Below are 22,242 nucleotides of genomic sequence, written 5' to 3'. Positions count from 1 at the left end.
TGAGGTTTAGGCCTAATTCCTTCCATTATTTGATATTTTACCGCCGGCATGAAAACGTCACTTCACCCGTGACTATCAATTACATGCAGTATCAAGTACAAAGCTAAACCATATATGCCGCCAGCCCCAGATGAAGATTCCCCTTCTCAACCCACCTAACATTCGGTTAATAACTTCCAATCAAATCGTGGCAGGTAAGCTTCTCCATCCCTTACTCTTCAAGAAATCCCAGACAGCAAAATCGATTCAGCTGTTGATATCCTATATCTCCCTGTTTTCAGATACCACAGTCCAAGCTATCAGAGTGTCTTCGTGGACGCCATGGCTGCGAAGGTGTCCGGTGGAAGCATAGGGAAGCCTATTCGATGCAGAGGTGGGTTCTTTCTGCTCAGTTTGAATGTTTATGAATGCTCCGAAACTGATGTGTTATGTATATATGAACTGTAGCTGCGGTGTGTCGGAAGCCGAGTGAGCCGCTAGTGATTGAAGAGATCATAGTGGCACCACCAATGCCTCATGAAGTTCGCATTCGAATTGTTTATACTTCACTGTGCCACAGTGATCTCATCTTCTGGAAACTGAAGGTTATCTCTTTAGCACACCTCACAATATATATACGCGCGGTAGTACTATTGTTTACACCAATTAACAAGTGATCGATTTCTTGTTTGGTTTTTTGTTGTAGGAATTCCCCGGAATTTTCCCTAGAATTTTAGGTCACGAAGCTATCGGGTCAGCTCCATAACTCTGTCACCTTAGTTCATCTTTCAAATCCAAATTAGACTGCATTGTTGGTGTATGCGAGATTAACACACTCATTAGTTCGATCACTGGCATTAACATTCCCTTTCATCAAAATTAACTGTTAATAAGAAGAGCATACTTCTTTACTCAAAGGCTTAATGTACTACAATGTAGTATACAAGTTAAGGATCACAAAATTATGGATAGCTTGCATAAAACTACACAGTTTGGTCATGGATGCTTGATACGCTTGTCAATCAATGTTTTTGCCTTGTAGGGTTGTGGAAAGTGTTGGGGAAGGTGTCGATGAGGTCAGTGAAGGAGATACTGTCATCCCAACATTCATGGCAGACTGTGGAGCATGTAGAGATTGCAAATCAACAAAGAGCAACCTGTGTTCAAAACTACCCTTCAAGGTCTCACCTTTTATGCCAAGGTATGAGACAAGCAGATTCACAGACCTCAACGGCGAGGCTCTATACCATTTCCTATCCGTGTCTAGTTTCAGCGAGTACACAGTAGTAGACATAGCCCATGTCACAAAGATTAATTCTGGAATACCTCTAACCAAGGCTGCAGGCCTTCTGGGGTGTGGAGTATCAACAGGTAGACTTAAAAACTGTACTGTTTTCTAATTCTTCTCGTTCATCGCAATTTTTATATATTGATCACAACTTTGAGCTTGTGAAGCTACATGGTCATATATAACCAAAGATTAAATTAAAAACATATTTGGTTTAGGGGTTGGTGCTGCTTGGAGAACAGCAAATGTAGAGCCAGGATCAACTGTGGCTATATTCGGGCTTGGTTCAATCGGACTAGCTGTATGCATTCACAACCTTAGTCGAGATGTTTCATACTTCTATTCCCCATGCTCATTTTATTATGAATGCTCAATGCTCACGGTAAGATTTTTATCTAGGTTGCAGAGGGAGCAAGACTTTGTGGAGCTGCTAGAATTATTGGTGTGGATATAAATGAAGACAAATTTGAAGTTGGTATGGAACTATTACCTGGTGCATCTGATTCAAGTTATATGTAGGCTGTTAAGAGCTTTTTAGTCATACCAATGTATGGTAAAGAATTAAACAACTAGATATGCCCTTTGCCATAGTAAGAAAATGTCCTCTGATTGTGATATATTTATTTCATTTCGCAAGGATTTAGACTTTAAAATTGTTTCCTTACTGGCACAGGAAAGCAGTTTGGACTCACAGACTTCGTCAGTGCTGCAAATTCTGAAAATAAATCTGCGAGAGAGGTCTTTCTGTAGAACTATGCATATTGTTCTTAGATAATTCATTATGTGCTTAGTGCTAGTGCTACTTTATTATGATGCACAGTATAGTTCATTTCTGGAAAATGGATCTGCTTTTCGTGGCAGGTAATACTTGAGATGACTGATGGAGGTGCAGATTATTGCTTTGAATGTGTTGGGATGGCATCAGTGGTGCAAGAAGCTTATGCTTGTTGCCACAAGGTTTCTCCTTCTCTTCAAAAACACACACACACACACACATCTAGTCGGCTCTTGGTGCTATGAATTTTCTCAGTTATATAGTTTATGACTTATGGCCAACCAACACATCAAATCAATATTCATACTTTCTTTCAGGGTTGGGGAAAAACAGTCGTGTTAGGGGTGGACAGGCCAGGGTCACAAGTGAGCATCCCTTCACGTGAAATCCTTACTACTGGGAAATCCCTGATGGGAGTCTTATTTGGAGGACTCAAACCCAAATCAGATATTCCTATTCTCCTCGATCGATACATGAACAAGGTGATGATTTAACAGCAATCGTTTGTTTTAATTAATTGCTTTTCGCTTAAGTTGCACCTGATGGCCTTTTAACAATTTAGCTTTTCATCCAATCAGGAACTACAACTGGATGAGTTTGTAACAGATGAAGTGATGTTTGAAGACATTAATAAGGCTTTTGATTTACTCATTGAAGGGAAATGTCTGCGATGTGTAATCTGTATGAATGATCAGTGATCGAGTTACTTCCGGAGTTCCAGTAGTAACAGCCTCTCCTTTCACATGTAATAATTTCAGCTCCTAAAAAGGAACTACCAACTAGAGAGTGAAAACAGCATGCAGTATCACTAAAATTGATAAAACCGATAAAAGTCCTCGTTTCCCCCAGTTCCATTTTATGTTTGATCTCATGCTAAACTCATCGAACAAAGGTTTTCGTAGCATATATGCTCTTATATATAAAAAAAAGAGTTTTCCTAGTATGTTATGTATCCATGTACCTGATCTCTCTGTTGTCCATTTCAACACATTGTGAATTAGTATGTGTAATAACAGTTACTGCTCTTTCACGATATAATTCTTCTCATCATATTTCCCTTTGTGAGAAACATGTTAGAAACTGAACAGAAGAACAATTATTGACTAAGCATAGGTGGCCGCTTAGTCCCCCGTGATGCGTGTCTAGGCGGCCGCCTAATGCCCGTCTAACTCGACGTGTATAATTAAGTGAAAAATATTCCATCGGAGACGAAAAGCCAAAGTGAGTCTGAGGACAAACCGTCAAAGCCAAACGTGAACCATGCCACCAACCCCACATGAAGCTTCAGTTTCTCCGACTCACCCACTCGCTCCAAAGTCCAAACCCAAACAAATAGTCATCCACACTCCTAGAGACTATTAAAGACTGTGTCTTTGTCGAAGCCATGGCTGATAAAGTGACCGGTGGAAGTAGCAGAGGGAAGTCTATTCGATGCAGAGGTAGGGTTATTAGTTTTGCGTTTCATGAATGGTCTGAAATGGATGTGTTGTTTATCTGATTGTAATGTGAACTGTAGCTGCTGTGTGTCGGAGGCCAAGTGAGCCACTAGTGATCGAAGAGATCATAGTGGCACCCCCGATGCCTCATGAAGTACGCATTCGAATTATTTATACTTCTCTTTGCCACAGTGATGTCTTGTTCTGGAAGATTGAGGTTATCTTTAGCACCCCAGTGATACTAATCATACGATTATTTTGAGTTTAGACTAGTTGACAAGCTGTTGATGCTTATTTTAGTGGTTTGGTTATGATGTTTAGGACTATGCTGCTGCAATGTTCCCTAGAATTCTCGGTCATGAAGCTATTGGGTGAGCGCTCCCAACACTCTTTAGCTCATCTTTCAAATGAAATTAGATCACCTTGTTAGTTTAATCACGCACATTGGAATTTCTTTGCCTTCAAAATGAACATTAGAGCAAAATTCATCTTTTGCTCAATGGCTCAATGCACTAACTGACTAAAGTATACACAGACCAAGGATTCACATATATTTGGTTAGGTTGCATAAAACAACATAATTTGGTCATGGAGTTGATTTGGTTTTTCAATCAATGTTATGCCGTGTAGGGTTGTGGAGAGTCTTGGGGAGGATGTCAATGAGGTAAGTGAAGGAGATACTGTCATCCCAACATTTGTGTCTGAGTGTGGAGAATGTCGAGATTGCAAATCACCGAAGAGCAATCTATGTTCAAAATTACCCTTCAAGTCCTCACGGGTGGCACCTTTTATGCCAAGATATGAGACTAGCAGATTCACAGACCTCAACGGCGAGGCTATATACCATTTCCTATCTGTATCTAGTTTTAGTGAGTATACAGTGGTAGACATAGCCCATGTCACAAAGATTGATTCTGGAATACCTCTTACTAAGGCTGCAGGCCTTCTGGGGTGTGGGATATCAACAGGTAAACATGAAATCTGTATTGTATTTTGGTGCTTTTCTTGTTTTGATGTGAGGTTTAGCAAACTTTATATATCAATTATGTTTATGAAATGCCATTCTTTGGGGCTACTAAGTCACATGTATCAAAAGTTTTTATATATTTTTCACAAATCTGGATTAGGGGTTGGTGCTGCATGTAGAACAGCAAATATAGAGCCAGGATCAACTGTGGCTATATTCGGGCTTGGTTCAGTTGGCTTAGCTGTATGCATTCACAATCTTAGTCTATATATTCATACTTCTTTCCTCCTGCAGATTTTTAATTATGAGAATGCTCACAGCAATGCAAAATTATCCAGGTTGCAGAGGGAGCAAGACTTTGTGGAGCTACAAGAATCATCGGTGTGGATGTGAACAAAGACAAATTTGAAGTTGGTATGTGGATATTCTCAGAAGTATCTGAGTCACTTTAGGCAGTGTGAAGAGCTTTGTAGTCTTGCCAATGTACAATAGAGATGCTATTAGTCATAGTAGGAGTATGCCATCTGATTGCGCTATGTTGTTTCATTTTGCCAAGGAATTTGGATGATAACCTTATTGACACAGGGAAAAAGTTTGGACTCACTGACTTCGTCGAATCTGCAAATTCTGGTTCTAAATCTGCGAGTGAGGTCTTTCTCTAGAACTATGCACCTAGTTTGTAGATAATTCATCATTTGCTAGGAATTCTTATGCACATTTGTTTTATATATTAATGTTCATTACTGGGAATGGATATCCTTTTTGTGGCAGGTGATAATTGAGATGACTGACGGGGGTGCAGATTATTGCTTTGAATGTGTGGGAATGGCATCATTGGTGCAAGAAGCTTATGCTTGTTGCCGCAAGGTCTCTCTCTCTCTCTCTCTCTCTGTATATATATGCTGTATATATAGCTTATGCACGTAAACAATATACAATTATCTTTTTCTAAAATATATATATATATATATATATATATATATATATATAAATTATCTTTCAGGGGTGGGGGGAAACAATCGTGTTAGGAGTCGACAAGCCAGGGTCACAGGTGAGCATTCCTTCAAAGGATATCCTTACTACAGGGAAATCCCTCATTGGAGCTGTATTTGGAGGACTCAAACCCAAATCGGATATTCCTATCCTCCTAAATCGCTACATCAACAAGGTGTTTTAGCAGTCACTGTTTTGCTTTAATTGTTTTTCGCTTAACTTACACCTGGATGCCGTTTTAACATTTTAGCTTTTAATCCCATCAGGAACTACAACTGGATGAGTTTGTGACACATGAAGTTACATTTGAAGACATCAACAAGGCTTTTGATTTACTCATTGAAGGGAAAAGTCTGAAATGTGTAATCTGTATGGATGATCAGTGAGTTACTTCCGTTGGTAAAAGCCTCTCCTTGCATATGCAAGATTTCAATGTGAAGGCAATAGAAATATTGAATACATTAGTCATTGTCTTCCCAAGTTCAATTTGAGCGAATTATAAGCTAAGCTCATCTAACTGAGTTTATTTATTTATTATTTATTTTAATATGTTGAGTAAGTATATACCTCATATCTCTGTTGTACATCGCAATATTGTGTGAATTAGTATTTGTAAAACCTTCTATTACAATGTGGCCTGTCTTATCATATTTCCTGTTGTTATCTCTCAAATTTACTGCCTAACTTAGCGGCTGCCGCTCCATTGTGGTAATTCTGCAAGCTCATTAGCTTGGACCTTATTGTTAACAATTCGCAGGCAGGTGAGCTCGTAGTACACATTTGCGTCACTTGTGGGTTTCTAGCAGGTTTATTTATTTATTTATTAATCTTCTTATTCTTGCATAATTAGAACCAGACTCCCTGGCCCCTGCTTAGAAATGAGATAGTGAGCTCAGTAGATAGCCTGGACGGTTTGTTACTACTGTAAAGATGTCTGGTTGATCGAAGAATGCAAAGAATAACTGTGGCCAACAGTCACTGCTCTTTCACGTTGACGCAGTATAAGTTGTGAAAGATAAATCTGAGGAGGTAATTAAGTATAAGGTAAAAATGATAATTATCCCATGAAAACATTGATATCGGATTCTGGTCATAATCGCATAGCCTTTTACATTGATGCAGACATGCAGTATAGAAGATCTAGTAATGATGAAGTTGTACCAACCTCTGGGGACCAGAAATATAATGGGTTTCGCCAATCTGAGAAGCTGTACAGAAAGAGTTACAGACTGCAGTCGAACATCAAAGAAAAGATGAAAAAATTGGTCCGACTGGTTATTTTCATACTAGCTAGCAGACAACTACGTATGCATGAGAAAGAGGAAGGTTGGTGGGGATCCATTGTATATGAGTTGGGGTGTTGGACCTTTGATGAAGTTGAGGCAACAGAGCAAAAAGTGCTATCCTTTTCGTGTTTAAGTTCAATGAAAATGATTACTGCTCCTTGGAAAATTACTTGAATCCATCCATAAATTTACAAATCTCTCATAACTGGTGGTCTGGTGCTCATGATTTCTTCAACTCTATGTTCTTCAGAGGCGGCAATGGGGTGGTGGCTTATATAGGACTGGGGACTTTAATCCTAATTCGTATAAGAACTTTCCTTTTGTGCCAAGTACGTAGGAAAATTCTAATATACATCAATATATACTATACATCACACAACCGACGGTCATTATTGTTTTATGAGTGGGGTCAGAAAAATAATATCCGTTGTCAACCGTCGGAGGTAGAATGTATAACATACATTTATGTATAGTAGATTAATCCAATTACATGCACCCACTAGTGCCACTGTGTTTTTTCTTTTTGGATACAATGCCACTGAAAAAGTAACAGTGGTGATGTGCTAATTTTATTTATTTACCTTCGTATAGAAAAAATAATATTCAAGTGTACTTCCTAAATCATAATGAGTAATTTAAGGATTCTCATTGGCAACTAATAAATACCAAATGTGTCACAATACCATTCAACCTCATTTTGTGATGATGGACAAAGTGCTTACGGAACCTGCAGTATTTTCCAAATAAATTTAGTTGTGATTTTCGGGAAATCATCCCATAAGGACATGCCGACACAGTACAACACTGTTCGCGCCTTAATCCGTATAAAAGGGCTAAATCAATTAATAGCCATATTACGGTGACCGGCACAGATAATCGGAGAGAGACTGAAGAGATCATGGCTGCCATGGATGAGACGTTGTCAAGTGGACACAGAGGGAAGCCTATTCGATGCAGAGGTTCGTTTTTTTTTTTCTGGTGGATGATAGTCGCGCTCTTAATGTATCCAATAATGCTGATTAACATGAACTCTGTAGCTGCGGTGTCCCGCAAGCCAGGTGAGCCACTAGTGATCGAAGAGATCATAGTGGCTCCCCCAATGCCTCATGAAGTTCGAGTTCGAATTGTCTATACTTCTCTCTGTCACAGTGACATCACTTTCTGGAAAATGAAGGTTATTTCTTTAAGCTCCTCAAACTCATATACTTGATGCTGCTTGGTTATGTGAATAATTAACAAGCTACTTTGATTGTTTGATAGGACTTTCCTGGAGTATTCCCTAGAATTCTCGGTCATGAAGCTATTGGGTGAGCTGCAACACTTTCCCACCTTCTCTTCGTCTTTAAATACCAAAGTAGAACATATTTCTGGTCGTTATGAAATGAGCTGCTAGTGAAGTATTGTCATTGAGGATCCATATATGGTGTTATGACATGTAGGGTTGTGGAGAGTGTTGGGGAGCATGTGACTGAAGTAGCACAAGGGGATACTGTGATCCCAACATTGATTTCGGATTGTGGAGAATGTGTAGATTGCAGATCAGCAAAGAGCAACCTTTGTTCGAAACTCCCCTTCCAGATCTCACCCTTTATGCCAAGACATGAGACAAGCAGATTCACTGACCTCAATGGCGAGGTTATACATCATTTTGTATCTGTATCTAGTTTTAGCGAGTATACAGTGGTGGATGTGGCCCATCTCACAAAGATTGACTCTTCAGTACCTATAACCAAGGCTGCAGGCCTTCTAGGTTGTGGAGTATCAACAGGTAGACTTGAAATGTGATATACAATTTTGATATTTTTCTGGACCTGAAGTGGTGATTTTTTTTGGATTTGAACTGTACTTAGAAACTCAATCATCTTTTGGCTTGTGTGATCTCACATTCTCACTAAAATTTCACAAATCTGGAATTAGGGGTTGGTGCTGCTTGGAGAACGGCAAATGTGGAACCGGGATCAACTGTGGCTATATTTGGGCTTGGTTCAATTGGATTAGCTGTATGCATTTGCAGAATAAACTCTTGAGATATATTTTTCTACAGTTTTTCCTCCCACCACCTGTTAACATATTGGCATGCATGCTTGAACTATGCAGGTGGCAGAGGGTGCAAGACTGTGTGGAGCTACTAGAATTATTGGGGTGGATGTCAACCAAGATAAATTCGAAATTGGTATTTGGATCTTACCAGAAGTACTTGATTTTACATTAAGAAGTGATGAGCTTAATTGTACTCTTGTTCATTTATGCCACAGTTATCCTCCTTCATAGATGACGCATATGATCTGATTCAACAGATCATTATTTATTGATTCCCTATGCATGGTTTTGAATAATAATGTCGTGCTGTTTCTCATTTTTACAGGAAAAAAGTTTGGAGTCACTGACTTCATCAACCCTGCAGATTGTGTAAATAAATCTGTGACGGAGGTTTCTCTCGAAAACTATGCAGACGCTTTTTGAAGTCTTAATTTTCTTTTGTATTCTATAATTTTTATCCTTGACATTAAGTTTCATCTGTGATAATGAATATGTTTTTGGTGGCACACTCGATCTTGTTCAAATGTAAAACAGGTGTTGATTGAGATGACTGAGGGTGGTGCGGATTATTGCTTTGAATGTGTTGGAATTGCATCACTGGTGCAACAAGCATATGCTTGCTGCCGGAAGGTCTCTCTCTCAAATGCACACACGCTCTTGTTCATTTTCATAGTGTCATGCCTTATTGTAACAATCTTGAAGAATATGAAATTTTCATACAGATCCAGGGAGTTATTTTCTGTAGATATTCTTCTCCATCTCAGACTCCATAGTTTGTTAACATGTTAAATCAGGATGATATAAAGCAGCGAGGCAGCTCTAGTTCCATTGCATTAACATATATAATGAGCATCTTTCTTTCTAACTTCAGGGTTGGGGAAAAGCAATTGTTCTAGGTGTGGACCAGCCAGGGTCACAATTGACCCTTCCCTCATATGATGTGCTTCATAAGGGTAAGACCCTCATGGGATCCTTCTTTGGAGGACTCAAACCTAAGTCAGACATCCCTGTGCTCCTCAATCGCTACATCAACAAGGTGAATTAGGGTTAAAAGTCTGATTTTATTGCTTTTTTACCTACTTGATGTCATTTTGAGATTTTAGCTTTCATTATATCAGGAACTACAACTGGATGAGTTTGTGACACATGAGGTAGTATTTGAAGACATCAATAAAGCTTTTGATCTACTCATTGAAGGGAAATGCCTCCGTTGTGTAATCTGTATGAACACAGTAAGCTAGCTTCCATTATAAACAGCCTTTACTTTTTACATGCAAGATTTCAGTTTCTAATAAGGAACTATCATCTTTTATTTCAAGAAGAAATAAGGAACTACCATCTAAACACTTGCATAATGAGATTATATCTTTAAAGGTGAAAGTTCTGCTAGCCTTTCTTATATTGTATTAGAGTATATATGCAAGGAAGAAATTAAGAAAAAGATATTTATGCCACTGCAAACCCACTAGATGCACCAGTGAAGTAGCTGATGGGGGAGTCTTTTGTTTTCCTTGATGAACCAAAATGCCTCAGCCTGTACACCCCTGTATTTGCATCCCTTGGTATATCCCATTCTATGGTTGCTGTGCTATACAACCCACTGTCATCTCTACTCCACTTGAAAACCACTGAGAAATCATCATCATCATAAGCTGAAACCCATGTATCCCCTTGAAGCATCTCTACCACTGCATATGTGCCTTCTGTCAACAGGTCATAATTTGGGTTTGCACTCCAAAATGCGGCATCTGGTCTATTTAAATCTCCCTTTCTAAATGAACCACCTTTTGGTATATTGATATCTTGCTTCATATCTCCAAACTTTGTATGTGGTGGAGGTGAATCTCCAAAAGGTCCGAGTAAAGTTTTGAGTAGTACAGATGAAAGATCTGGTGGCGAGGGACCTTTAGATATGACCTTTTCTCCCTTTGCCATCGCCTTGGCTAATTTCTGAAATTCTTGGATGTATGCTGATAATGTATGAGGACCATAGAGAGTGGAAGCAGCCTGAAGGTTGAATCATATATGGAACAATCCAGTTAGAAAGTTAAGATAGTAATCACTCTCTTGCCAAATGAAAGAAATTAGTTCTTTACAGGTTAAGTATAAATATACCTCATATCTCTGTTGTGTGTATTCTTCAAAAGTTGCTATATATTGGGAATACGTATTTGTAAGGCCTGCTATTACTATATGGGTACTTTCATCAAATTCACCTTTGCTGTTACTTATCAGTGTCTCCTTTACTGCATCCCTTAGCCGCCTCCCAGCCATTGTGGTGAATTCTGCAAGTCAAAACATTATATTTCTGCTGTTACACATGCTTTGTGAATGCAATAATGATGCATATGCTGCTATCAGCACAAGTATAAAGTAGTGAGAGTTCTTTAATCTGTAAAGATGCTAATGTGAAACTTTAAAAGAGTGCCAACCTCCTGGAACAGAAAGTATGATTAGTTTCCCCAATCTGAGCATTTGTATAGGGACAATTGCAGGCTGCAGTGACATCAAAGCCGAAAAAATCAGAAATACCCACATGAAAAAAAAATGCTCATCTGGTATAAGTCAAAACAGAAACTGTATGTAAGTATGCAGAAACCAGAAGGTAATGAGACAGCTAGTGAAAAACAATCTTACCGCCCATGCGTAGGGTTTAAACATTTCACCGGTGGAAAGCAGAACATTTTTGGGTTCTTGGCAGTCCAGTTGATATTGGCTAGGTTTTTGCAGTCCATCCCTCAGTTTTATATATTTCTCAGGGATCTGTAAATAAAACCATAATAAGTACTAAACCTAACAGAGAAGACAAGTATGCCTGGAGACTAAAAACCAAAGTTTTTAGGTCCAAAAGGTGCTGACCTCTGTATCACCTTGTTGAAATCCAAACACACCAGGTCCATCAGTAGTCCCAGCAGCAAAACCAGCACCAACTGCTGCTGGACATGTTTTGACCTTCTTGTTTCCTTCAAGTTCAACCTCAATATCAGTAAAGTCTAGGTACACATGGCGGTAATCAATGGCCCCGGTTAATTTCTCTGAAGCCGATGTATATAGATCCGCTGCCTTCTTAAACTGTCTTTCCCCTATAATTTTGGTGCTCAGTATTTCATCAGGGTACCTGCACAAAGTCCACAAGAGACACATAAGCTGGTTATTTAGGACAGTGTTGTTATTATCCTATTTTCTGTATCTTGTGGCACAAGCCATCTGATTCTAAATTACACCATTTTAAGGTACTCTTGATCAGTACCCAGGTCCACGGCCGACACAAAGCAGATCATTCCCATTACATGAGGAATGAATGAAATCGCAAGGTCTTCCCGTATCAGTGCAGAATGCACCGAGCACATTGGGGGTCACATCTCCAACATTAGATTGGCAAAAAGCTCCCACAAATAGTGACCCATCGTTCTTCCTCACTTTAGAGTGTTGGCTGCTTGTTTTCTTGCAACGCTGCCCACCTGTTGCTTTGATTGTCTTTGCCTTCTTTACTAAGTCGCCAATATCTATTACAAGAGTATCAAAAGTTAATTAGTAAATGTACGCTGCCTGAGTGTTGGGATGAGCTTGAATTGCTTACCTGGTGGGCTGGAGGAGTTGAAGGGTGCTCTGATGGGAGTCGTAGCGAACTGGTCCTCAAAGAACCGTGCAGCTGCACCTTTGTTGTCTCCACTGATGAGCTTGTTCTCTTTACTCATGGAGGTTCCGTGAGTGGCAAACCAGCTGAATGCTCCAATGCTCTCCTTGGTGGATCCATCGACAAATTTCAAAAGAGTCATCAAGGTATCAACGTTGGCCGGATACTGTGCTCTCTCCTCTGCCGGGTTTAGCAGATATGCGCTTGGACTCCTGTTTATTCCGGCTTTGATCACATCCCCTATATATGAAATCAATAAAGTAATCGACCGATTTGAAGTAATTAGTTGTTTTCCTAGTAAGTTTATTAGACTTTGTATTTTGTATGAGGTAGCTAGGTTGGTAACCTTGGTTGATGAGGATAGAACCAGGCTTGAGGTTATGATGAGCCTGAACAATGCTCTGCACAATTGCATTGACAATGACATCGAATGATTCTTGGATGAATCCAAGTGTTGATATAGAGTAAAGCAGATACTGCAAATAACCTCCAGGTCCTGCATGGGTGTGAATGCCGCTAATCGCCACATTTTCTTCGGTATATAAATCCCCAAACCTTTCAATAAGTTTTTAACTACTAATTAATATCGACCTTGAAGATGATAATATCGATTGGACTGGCATATTTGATGTACCTTGATTTGAGTTTCTCGAACACTTTGATATTAACGAGTTGTGAACCCATCCCTGCATCAAGATTAACAAAAGCAAACCTTGGACCTTGGGAGCTCTCGGCCACAATGAAAGTCCTTGCCCTTAGCCGAAAATGTACACCCGCAGTGGTTTGGCCCATGTTGGCATAACCCATCATGACTACTCCGGCGGCCGGTCCGGTCATGTCATAGCTTCCAACTCCGATCAAATACTCGCCACTATCATCAGTAGTAGAAGCACTACTCACAGATTGTATAACACGTATAGCAACAACGATAAGTGATAAGAGTGTTCTTGGGTCAGAAAATTTGCTTATGATCTTCATCTTTGAGTTAAATTTCACCAATACCATGAAGTTTCGAGTTGTATACACATAGTTTATATAGCTCAGTATTAGTTAGTTAATTATTAATATGAGCTCTTGGCATGTACGTAGGATTGCATCTCTTGGGTAGTATGCAGTGACTTCATGACTTCCATCGCTTGTTCAAACCATTTACAAAAGGCGCCAAATGGATTTGAGTTGGCACAAGAAAGAAGAGCATCTCTTTCGTTGGTTGCTCCGAATACAAGAAAGAGGACAAAGCTAGGTCTTGTCCATTTTCTGGGGGGTATTATGTAAGTTTAGCAGCCAAGTGATATATACCTCATAGGTTTAGTAGAAACTAGATAAGGTAAGGTGAAATTATTTCGAGAGATATCACGTTTGAATATTGAATTGGTTGCCGAATATTTTTGGTCGACGAGTTGCAAGAGAATTCAGAATTCCTAGCTACACCCCCATCTATACATATTACATCCAGATCTAAATTTGGTTGTATGGCTAGATAGTACGTGGCTTCTAGTTCCATGAGAGTCATATCATGATTGACGATATTACACTCGAGCTAGGTCGCAGGGTAACGTAGACTTGCATGTTACTAGTTTAATGGTGGCAGAGGGAGAGCAATTGATACGTCGGTGTTGAATTTGGATCCGGATTCAAATTCGATGATCATGCATCTACGAATTTCATTCAATAGCAAGTGGTGAACTGGTGATCGACCTTGATCAATTGTCCATTGTGACCATACATGACATTCCGTATATAAAATGTGAAATATCGTTCGACAAGCCTATTAGTTTGAAATTTGCGGAGATCACTTAGTTTGTTTAAAGACTTTGTAGATGTAGAGACTAATCTTTGATGGGGGACTCTGTTGGCAAGCTCCCTCATTCCTGGTCTCAAAGAATAAATTGTGATTTAACTTCAATAAACTTTAGCTTGATTTGATTTAATCGAGTATGAGTTTCCACATTTAAATTATTACCAACTCAACTACATACGGTGATTTACGGTATTTATCCTTATATAATCTTTACACCTTATCATGGATTCGGGTCATCGAGATCAATTATGACTGTAACAACTTTAGCCAGCAAAGTACAAACAAAGGTGTTTACACCACACAATGTGGGGCAAATTCAACTAATGTTTAACTTCGAAAAGCTTTAGGATGTAGTTACTAACGTACACCCAACGAAAGCTCAGAATATTAAGAGGAATGGAGGATGGTCCATGACGGTTCCACCACTCCACTGTGCTCTCGTTTTGGTCATTCCTCCTTTAATTTTGTGTCAATCGCGCAATTCACTCTTATTGTAGGATCGAGGGAGACGTTATATATATTTGAGTAATTGTGTTGTGTATTCGGAACACTATGTGTCATTATCATGTGGTGTATCTAACTAATCATATTACTATAACGTGGAAAATTATTACATACACACGGTGAAAATGAAAAAAATTATTTAAATATGAGTAACTAATCAGAAACAAATACAATAAAAATGAACTATAACATTAAAGTGTATGCTACATAGACTATGTACAAGGTACATATAATAATTTTTCCATATATTCTTCTTTTCTTTATTTTTCTTCATTTTCTTCCTTCAAATACTTAACAGAAAACTTAATCCGGTTATGAAAGAAAGGACGTGTCGATCAAAATGGAGCTGATGATCGACTTGAATTTGTACCTAATATCCACAAGACATGGTGATCCCACTCCTACATAGCACGGAAGCTTGTCTTGATGACCGATTCCCGCTTCGGAAGCGGAAGCGCGACGGAAGCGCGATTCCAGAAAAGGAGGGTTTGGGAGCGCGGCGGAAGCGTTGGCTTTCAAACTAGAAGCGCGGTGGAAGCGTTGTCTTCCTAATTGGAAGCGCGGCGGAAGTGTTGGCTTCCAAATTAGAAGCGTGATTCATTTCATTCCTCTATTTCATCAATCAATGTCTTGAGTCTCTTCTTGTTGTCTCATGTTCTTTCAATTTCTTCAAGCGGTTAAAGATGAATAACATCAATTGATCTAATGTGTCAGAGAAAAGAGAAAGAGCTTGGGGAGAGATATAAAGAAAATCTTGGCGAGATAGAGAAGACGAACCATTTTTTATTCAATTTCATCTAGTGACGTCACTTTGACTTGTACGTAGCGAATACCTTCACACTATACTGGACATTTTTTTGTTTGAATTTTGAAAGGAAGCTTTAATATTGCTATAACTAAGGATAATCATAATTTAGAAAAGAAGTTATTAATAGTTATCAAGTTATTTTAAAAACTGGATAAAATAATTAAAAAATAAAAGATAAAAATAGTATACAATATATATTTATTATTCTGACGCTTCCAAAACGCACCCGCTTCCTTAATTTTTGAAAAAAATCGCTTCCACGTTTCCAAACGCTTCGCTTCCACGTACCCGCACCCGATTCCATGTATCCTAGTCCCACTCCCAGACTCGTTCGGAATTTTCTCGACTGTAAATGACGTGATAAAGATCCCTACCAAAAAGCTAATACGATATACTTGGTGCATATGTTAAAATATCTGACCATTATTAGAAGTTGCCAGAATCATCGATCATTTTTGAAACGGTTTTGATATAATTGATTACTGGATCAATAGGCAGCTCACAGCTCTCGCCATAAACATCATCCTATTGAACCTTTCCATTGTTTATGTCCATATTCATCACTAAAAGTCTAATACTATTATGTTTAGATATATATCACTAGCACCTAGATATTGTTCAAAATTAATCTTGACCTAACATGAATAAAACTGAAAAATTGTAAGTAATTTTGAAAAGATCAGAGGCCAGGCCAGCTCATATTAAGCCACAAATGTCAAGCAGTTCCCAAATATCAAGCAAAGCACCTTCCTAATCTCTACGACTCTACTCACTCCATCTCAATCCGACTTTGTTCCTTTTTCTTTGAAAAATGTGGGCTCAGTGAGCATTATGATAGATATAAGCATAAAAAAGAAAGTTCCAAACTAAGTTAGAAAATACAATAGGAATAATATTATTAACAACAATGTGTAAATCACAAACAAAATAAGGAAATGATAACCTTAATATGAAAACACCTAACTAATAAACAAACTTACAAATAAGCACATATAGATGAAACAGTTTCCCTATATATACTTTTTCAAAAAGAAAAAGCCACCCAGAAAATAACTGAAGACGCCAACATTCGACACCATCGTCATTATCATCATCGATCACTCTTTCGGTCACAAAAGGAAACCGATCAGTATGAACCAGTTGGTTTCTCCTTCTCCTTCTCTTCCTCAGTCTTGGGATGGTACCCGGGAATCTTCCCCTTGATCTTCTCCATCAAACCCTTCTTCTCCTTGGGCTCACCTTCATGATAAGCAGGCTCGGCAGTTTCATAACCGGCCGCTGGTGGAGACGCAACCGGAACTTCCTCCGGCTTCTTGTGTCCGGGAAGCTTGTCCTTGATCTTCTCAAGGAAACCCTTCTTTTCGTCCTCCTTCTTCTCCTCTGCGTACACTACTGCTGGCTCAACTTTTGGCTCCTCATGGTGGGGCACGACCGGGCCTTGATCGTAGGCATGGCCGTGATCCTCGTGGAATTTATCCCCCTTCTTTTCGTCCTCCTTCTCCTCTGCGTACACTACTGCTGGCTCAACTTTTGGCTCCTCATGGTGGGGCACGACCGGGCCGTGATCGTAGGCATGGCCGTGATCCTCGTGGAATTTCTCCACCGGGATCTCATCAGTGTCCTGCTCGTAGCCGTGTTTCTTCTCTTCTTCTTTGTCGCCGGAGATCTTCTCCTTGATCTTTTCCTTCAGTCCCTTCTTCTCCTTCCTCTTCTTCTTTTTCTCTTCATCGTCTCCTTCCTCGTCACTAGACTGAAAATTCATCATACAATATATTAGTTTAACGTATTAATATTGAAAGACAATGCTCTTACATATATGAAGTCATAAGGAACCAACTTGATAAGCTGAAAAGCTTGATCGAAGAACGATATAGTAAAAGGTGACTTACCGAGCTAGAGCTGCTGTCGGATCGGCGAAGCTTCTCTGAGAGAGTTTCATGCTTCTTCTCGACCTCCTCCTCTTTATGTTCCTCCTTATGTTCCTCGTGATGGTAGCCATGTTCTGCAGGCTTGCTGTAGTCTACACAAGCTGGCTCAGGCTCAGGCTCAGACACCTTGACCTTCTCGAACTCGGTGGCAATCACCTCCTCCTGAACTACAGGCTTCTCCTCCTCCTGAACTACAGGCTTTTCCTCCTCCTGGACTACAGGCTTTTCCTCCTCCTTCTTCTTCCCCAAGAAATCAAACCACCCACGTTCCTGGCTCTCAACTGGACCGCCCTCCTCGGCCTTGGTCTCGTACTCGTGGCTTTTGTTGTACTCACCCGCCATTTTTCTTAAAGATGGATTCTAAATGACAAATAACAAGCAATGAAGCAAATGAGCTAGTAGGCTTTCTTTTTTTCTCAAGACACTTGTAGAGAAATGCTTTCAGTTTTTGATGAGGCTAAGCTACTGAGGCTGTGAGCTTTTATAGTGCTACACACACGGACGTGACGCGATTAAGTAAACTAAATTAATTAAGGCTTTAAAATTAGCTGGCCCTAATCCTATTCTTTTTTATAAGTGTACACCAAAGGTCCAAAACCCTCAGTCCTGACAGAGACGAGCAACAAATTTACTTCCAATCCCTATACTCAATTGGCATTCTGTTCCAGCAACCGACCTCGGTGTAAAGAGATACACCGTCACGCGCCCAAATTCCAAACTCGCTGTATATGTTTGACACGTGTACGTAGTGCATATGTGCCAGTTGAAGCCACCGAGCTGTGCGTGTGTGATAAGCGAAAGGAGTAATGGAAACCAGACAGTCAAAAGGGCGAAAGGCCAAAAGATGCAAGCGAAAGAGAGGGACACAACCAATAATTGCTCGCTACGTGTCAAAAGCAACGTGGGGGAGGGTAAATGTAGGGCCCAAGGAGTGTCGGCCTGGATTGGATGGATGGATTAAAATTAAGAGAGGGGGCCGTGCGTGGAGGTGACCCACGTGGCACTTTGCTTCGGGAGGACGAGGATCAAGGGTTTGTGGTTTTATGAGATCTGGGATTGGTGGGTGCACTGTAAGCTTCAGTGGGGTGGAGATATTTGATGGTCTGATTGTTTGTCGTTTACTGGAGTAACCAGAAGAGTCATGAGTCGGAATAGGGCCGTTTGGGCTTTGGGGTTGCCATCTGCCCACATTATCAAAGAGTCGTACCGTTTTTAGTTTTTCAACTATGAAGAAAGCGTCAATTTAAGTTTCTATAATTGATTTTATATAATTTAAATCATTTTTGATGATTAGCACTCGACACTTACTCCTGTCAATGCACATAGCCACATATCATTTGAATTAGTTTTTTTTTAATTGAGAAGCCTATGGTTTCAGTACTTATATTCTTTGCTTGGAAATAAAAATCGCGACAAAATGCGCAATCAGTGGTGTGTAATTTTTTACCGAATAGATGGCGAACGACAATTTAGTAATTAAACTTAAGAAACAAGTTAATTTACACCGACACTATTCGGTTTCGAAACTCTAAGGAAGAACAGTACTTGTAAAAGAAAAAGGAAAAATGAGATTACTTGAGTTTAAATTACAATTTGCCCTCTCCAACAATGTCATGTATTGAACTATTAGTAGTTCAATATAAATGACCCTTAAAGCTAACATACTGGTAATATTTGTTGTAGGTGAATTACTTTATGTAATCTTTCAGTATATTTTATTCTAATTAATATAAATTAGTCTAGATGAATAATGATATATACTTCATGAATATATGTGATATTCAATGTAATGCAAACATAAATACGTTTCTTATCAATGAATAAAAATATTATTTATCCCTATTTGATACGTAATAATAGTGTAATATGAGTGTCAGCATGACAGCAAGTTTACCCCATTTTTGGTTGTAGTTATACTGGTCCTCATTTGGGCCACGCAGCCCAAGCTTCATATTTGAAGCATTCATTCCCCAGAAGGTTGAAGTAAAGAATATAAACAGCTGATATTTCTACAATACTGCAACAGTGCAACTACATGAACTAATTTAAGTAAAGTACAACAATATCAATGTAGGGATGAACGAATCGTCTTTCACATCTAAAAAGAATTACAAGCAATTCGCAACGGTTATATTGTTATTGTTAAACAACTGAAGTGGTTCTCTATGCCCAACAAGAATCACTTCAGCCTTGCAAGTTCCAATCTTCTTGGCATTAGTAATTATTTTTACTACAACAACAATTAACCTTGAGATGAATTTCTTCCCGTTGTTGAAACAATGATCTGCTTCACTATGCAAACACAGCTCCAACCTACTACTGTTGCATACCTGATTTTGCTAATCTAATGCAGGCGATAAGAGGTTCTGCAACACCAGTCAGACCTTTTCTCCCAACCAGCCTCACTCCGAATTCATAATTTAACATCGTCATCCTGTTCCCATCACCTTCTACATCTCTCAGCTTAAAGGCATTGTTGTTTGATATTAAGCCATACAGACTGAAACATCCCATGTCCGACTTTTCCCCTCCGAGTTTCACCCTAATCAGGGATGTAGACTCCGGATCAGATGACTTGGGATCGCATAAAACGGCGAAGCTCCCAAATGTTAAGTCAGGGCTGTTGAATAATTTATCCAAATCCTCGTTTTCCACGGAAGAATTATTTAATTCCTGTGATGGGGTTATCGACCTCCTTTTAGCTACTCTCAAAATGTTGGCAGCTTCTCTCATCCCACTGAGCAAAGCTCCATGCATTGTTGCTGGATACTGCTTGTTAGTGGCCTCTCCAGCAAAGAATACTCGCCCATCACCAATGCACTCTGCAAGAATATCATAATCATCTCCGGAAGAACCTACTGCAACATATGAATATGACCCGTATGCATACTCATCCTTCCCCCACCGAGTGCACACTGCCTGAATAGGTTCCGGAACAGCAATACCTTTTGGGTGGAAAATGCCCCTCAGAATCTCCAACACCCTATTGACAGACTCCAAAGGTGACATTAGCTCAAACTTAATGGCAGCGTCTCCTGCAACAAGTGCAACCAGAAGGGGACCTCCTGATACAGAAGAATAGCTATAAAACAGAAAGAACTCCCCTCTCATACTCGGGTCCTCAGTCAAATGCCCAAAAGTATCAATGTCTCCACCCCAAAAGTTATAAGGAAATAATATCGCCACCTTATTCAACAATCCGAATCCCAAACTCTCAATTGCATCTTTTTTCCTTTGTGGAAGATCCGGGACAAATTCAATTGACCCCTTCTTAAGCACACCTAAAGGCACAGTGCAAAGAACCATGTCTCCCCGAAACTCCTGACCATTTGCATAAACCAAAACCCCATCAGCTCCATACCTAATACTTTGCACAGTCCTGTCATAGAAAATTGGAAGACCCTCTGCAAGCGCTCGCACAAAGGTCTCATTGCCTCCAGGTATAAAACAATGGTCACCACCCATCTCATACGGATCATCCTGATCCCAATAAGCCATCGACAAATTGGACATCAAGGTGGCATTTGCATATTCCAAATTAGCTAGATGCCAATCCAGGAGCATTCTCTCCTGTGGATCCTGAGCCACATTGCACACTCTCCGAAAAGCTTCCAGCGCAGTCCCTAATGGAACATCTACAGACTTAACTTCCTCAATCATTGCATGCCTAAGCTTACAAACTCTATCTAACAACTTATTAAAAGAAGCCTCTAATCTATCATCCATAACAGAATTAACTGATTTCCCATCTGGTAAGTAAAGCGGGCACAGGTCCCTCACCTTATGAAGAGGCAGCTCCATTTGCCGAGCTAGAACCCCTAGTGGATTCCCATTTATTCCAGTGAGGACACTCCCACCGAGATCGACTGCAGCCTCCAATCCCTCCCCTTTCATTTTCTTCGTCTTCACTCTCCCTCCAGCCCTACTCCTCCCTTCCAATACCACAACTTTAAACCCCAAAAACACCAACTGCCTCGCCGCCACCAAACCGGCCAAACCAGCTCCCACAATGACCACATTGCCCCTCTCCGACCCATCAAACGACCTCAACTTCGCATCCTTAATCGCCGGAGCTAGCCCGAAGTTAATATAGCCGTGCTCAACCAGAAAATCGTAAGCCTTGTCGACCAACCCTTTATGCTCGAGCCGGATCGACTCCAGAGCCATCTCCCTGGTCAGCCAGAACGACACGTTGGACCGCCACCTGGACAGAATGTGGTTCCGGACGACTATATAGTTGGCCTGCTCAACGCCGCCGATGATAGGGACCACGTTGGCCTCGATCTCCTCCTCCGTGAGCGAGTCCACCGGAAACCCCACCGAGAGTGCGATCAGTGCTTCGGTGTCGACCTCTTTGTTGAGGTCGGTGCGGCGGCTCTTGGCCATCGACGGAGTGCCGATCAGCTCCGTGAAGAACTTCTTCCTGCGACGGCGTCGTTTGGGGGGAAGGCCGGTGGTGTCCGCCGGACCCGGCCTAGGGTTATGAGGTGGAGCATTGGGCGCGTCTTCAGGGATGGGCTCGGAGGACTCATCTTGGGAATCCGAGATCGGCGCTTCGAGCGTGGATTGCGGAGGCGCAGAGGGGTTCGCAGAGGACTGGTTTAGTGATTCGTTTTGGTTGGTCTCCGGAGGGCTGGAGGAGTGGGAGAGATCAGTTTCCGGCGAGGATACGCCGGAGACGACGTCGTTCGGGTTTTGGGGTCGGTCCGCGGCTTCCATGTGGTGAGGTTGTGTCACTCATTTCGCGTCGTAGGAATGTCCTACTTTACCCAACCCTAATTATCTCTATTGGGCTGGGCC

The 22,242-nt window shown here is 40.5% G+C and overlaps 5 protein-coding genes across 10 annotated transcripts; 2 read left to right on the top strand and 3 right to left on the bottom strand.

Annotated features, from left to right (window-relative positions):
• The first annotated feature begins 118 nt into the window (after nt 1-118).
• LOC126785108 (alcohol dehydrogenase-like 7) lies at nt 119-6,069 on the top strand. Of its 5 annotated transcripts, none has more exons than XM_050510700.1 (11): nt 119-194; nt 282-373; nt 3,559-3,695; nt 3,800-3,849; nt 4,109-4,446; nt 4,606-4,688; nt 4,784-4,859; nt 5,031-5,095; nt 5,217-5,312; nt 5,449-5,613; nt 5,705-6,069. In XM_050510700.1, exons 2-11 carry the CDS (start codon nt 322-324, stop codon nt 5,822-5,824), a joined length of 1,182 nt encoding a protein of 393 aa, XP_050366657.1. In that variant the 5' UTR covers nt 119-194; nt 282-321; the 3' UTR covers nt 5,825-6,069. The 5 variants fall into 5 exon arrangements, with proteins under 5 accessions (XP_050366657.1, XP_050366660.1, XP_050366658.1 ...); XM_050510703.1 differs by lacking the exons at nt 3,559-3,695; nt 3,800-3,849; nt 4,109-4,446; ... (4 more) ...; nt 5,449-5,613; nt 5,705-6,069 and adding exons at nt 448-584; nt 686-732; nt 1,022-1,350; ... (4 more) ...; nt 2,360-2,524; nt 2,621-2,953; XM_050510701.1 differs by lacking the exon at nt 119-194 and having other exon boundaries at nt 211-373.
• A 1,458-nt stretch (nt 6,070-7,527) lies between these two features.
• Nucleotides 7,528-10,119, top strand: LOC126785110 (alcohol dehydrogenase-like 7). The gene is made up of 10 exons (XM_050510704.1): nt 7,528-7,683; nt 7,762-7,898; nt 7,985-8,031; nt 8,164-8,492; nt 8,642-8,724; nt 8,822-8,897; nt 9,090-9,154; nt 9,299-9,394; nt 9,636-9,800; nt 9,883-10,119. Exons 1-10 carry the CDS (start codon nt 7,623-7,625, stop codon nt 10,003-10,005), a joined length of 1,182 nt encoding a protein of 393 aa, XP_050366661.1. The 5' UTR covers nt 7,528-7,622; the 3' UTR covers nt 10,006-10,119.
• Nucleotides 9,975-13,406, bottom strand: LOC126785093 (neutral ceramidase 2-like). The gene is made up of 9 exons (XM_050510681.1): nt 13,036-13,406; nt 12,748-12,956; nt 12,345-12,641; nt 12,015-12,270; nt 11,624-11,882; nt 11,402-11,527; nt 11,197-11,260; nt 10,880-11,049; nt 9,975-10,771 (listed from the first exon to the last, which is right to left on the bottom strand). The coding sequence occupies exons 1-9, from the start codon at nt 13,404-13,406 to the stop codon at nt 10,211-10,213; spliced, it is 2,313 nt and encodes a 770-aa protein (XP_050366638.1). The 3' UTR covers nt 9,975-10,210.
• Nucleotides 13,407-16,385: 2,979 nt separating this feature from the next.
• Nucleotides 16,386-17,889, bottom strand: LOC126785114 (dehydrin ERD14-like). 2 transcript variants are annotated; one of them, XM_050510710.1, is made up of 3 exons: nt 17,404-17,889; nt 17,075-17,264; nt 16,386-16,951 (listed from the first exon to the last, which is right to left on the bottom strand). In XM_050510710.1, the coding sequence occupies exons 1-3, from the start codon at nt 17,782-17,784 to the stop codon at nt 16,641-16,643; spliced, it is 882 nt and encodes a 293-aa protein (XP_050366667.1). In that variant the 5' UTR covers nt 17,785-17,889; the 3' UTR covers nt 16,386-16,640. The 2 variants fall into 2 exon arrangements, with proteins under 2 accessions (XP_050366667.1, XP_050366666.1); XM_050510709.1 differs by having other exon boundaries at nt 16,386-17,264.
• Nucleotides 17,890-19,457: 1,568 nt separating this feature from the next.
• Nucleotides 19,458-22,161, bottom strand: LOC126785091 (lysine-specific histone demethylase 1 homolog 1). The gene has a single exon (XM_050510679.1). The coding sequence runs from the start codon at nt 22,159-22,161 to the stop codon at nt 19,759-19,761; it is 2,403 nt and encodes an 800-aa protein (XP_050366636.1). The 3' UTR covers nt 19,458-19,758.
• Nucleotides 22,162-22,242: the final 81 nt, after the last annotated feature.

Source organism: Argentina anserina, chromosome 2, assembly GCF_933775445.1.
Source record: "Argentina anserina chromosome 2, drPotAnse1.1, whole genome shotgun sequence".
Lineage (NCBI taxonomy): Eukaryota > Viridiplantae > Streptophyta > Magnoliopsida > Rosales > Rosaceae > Argentina > Argentina anserina.
This window is presented reverse-complemented; position numbering and strand designations above follow the sequence as displayed.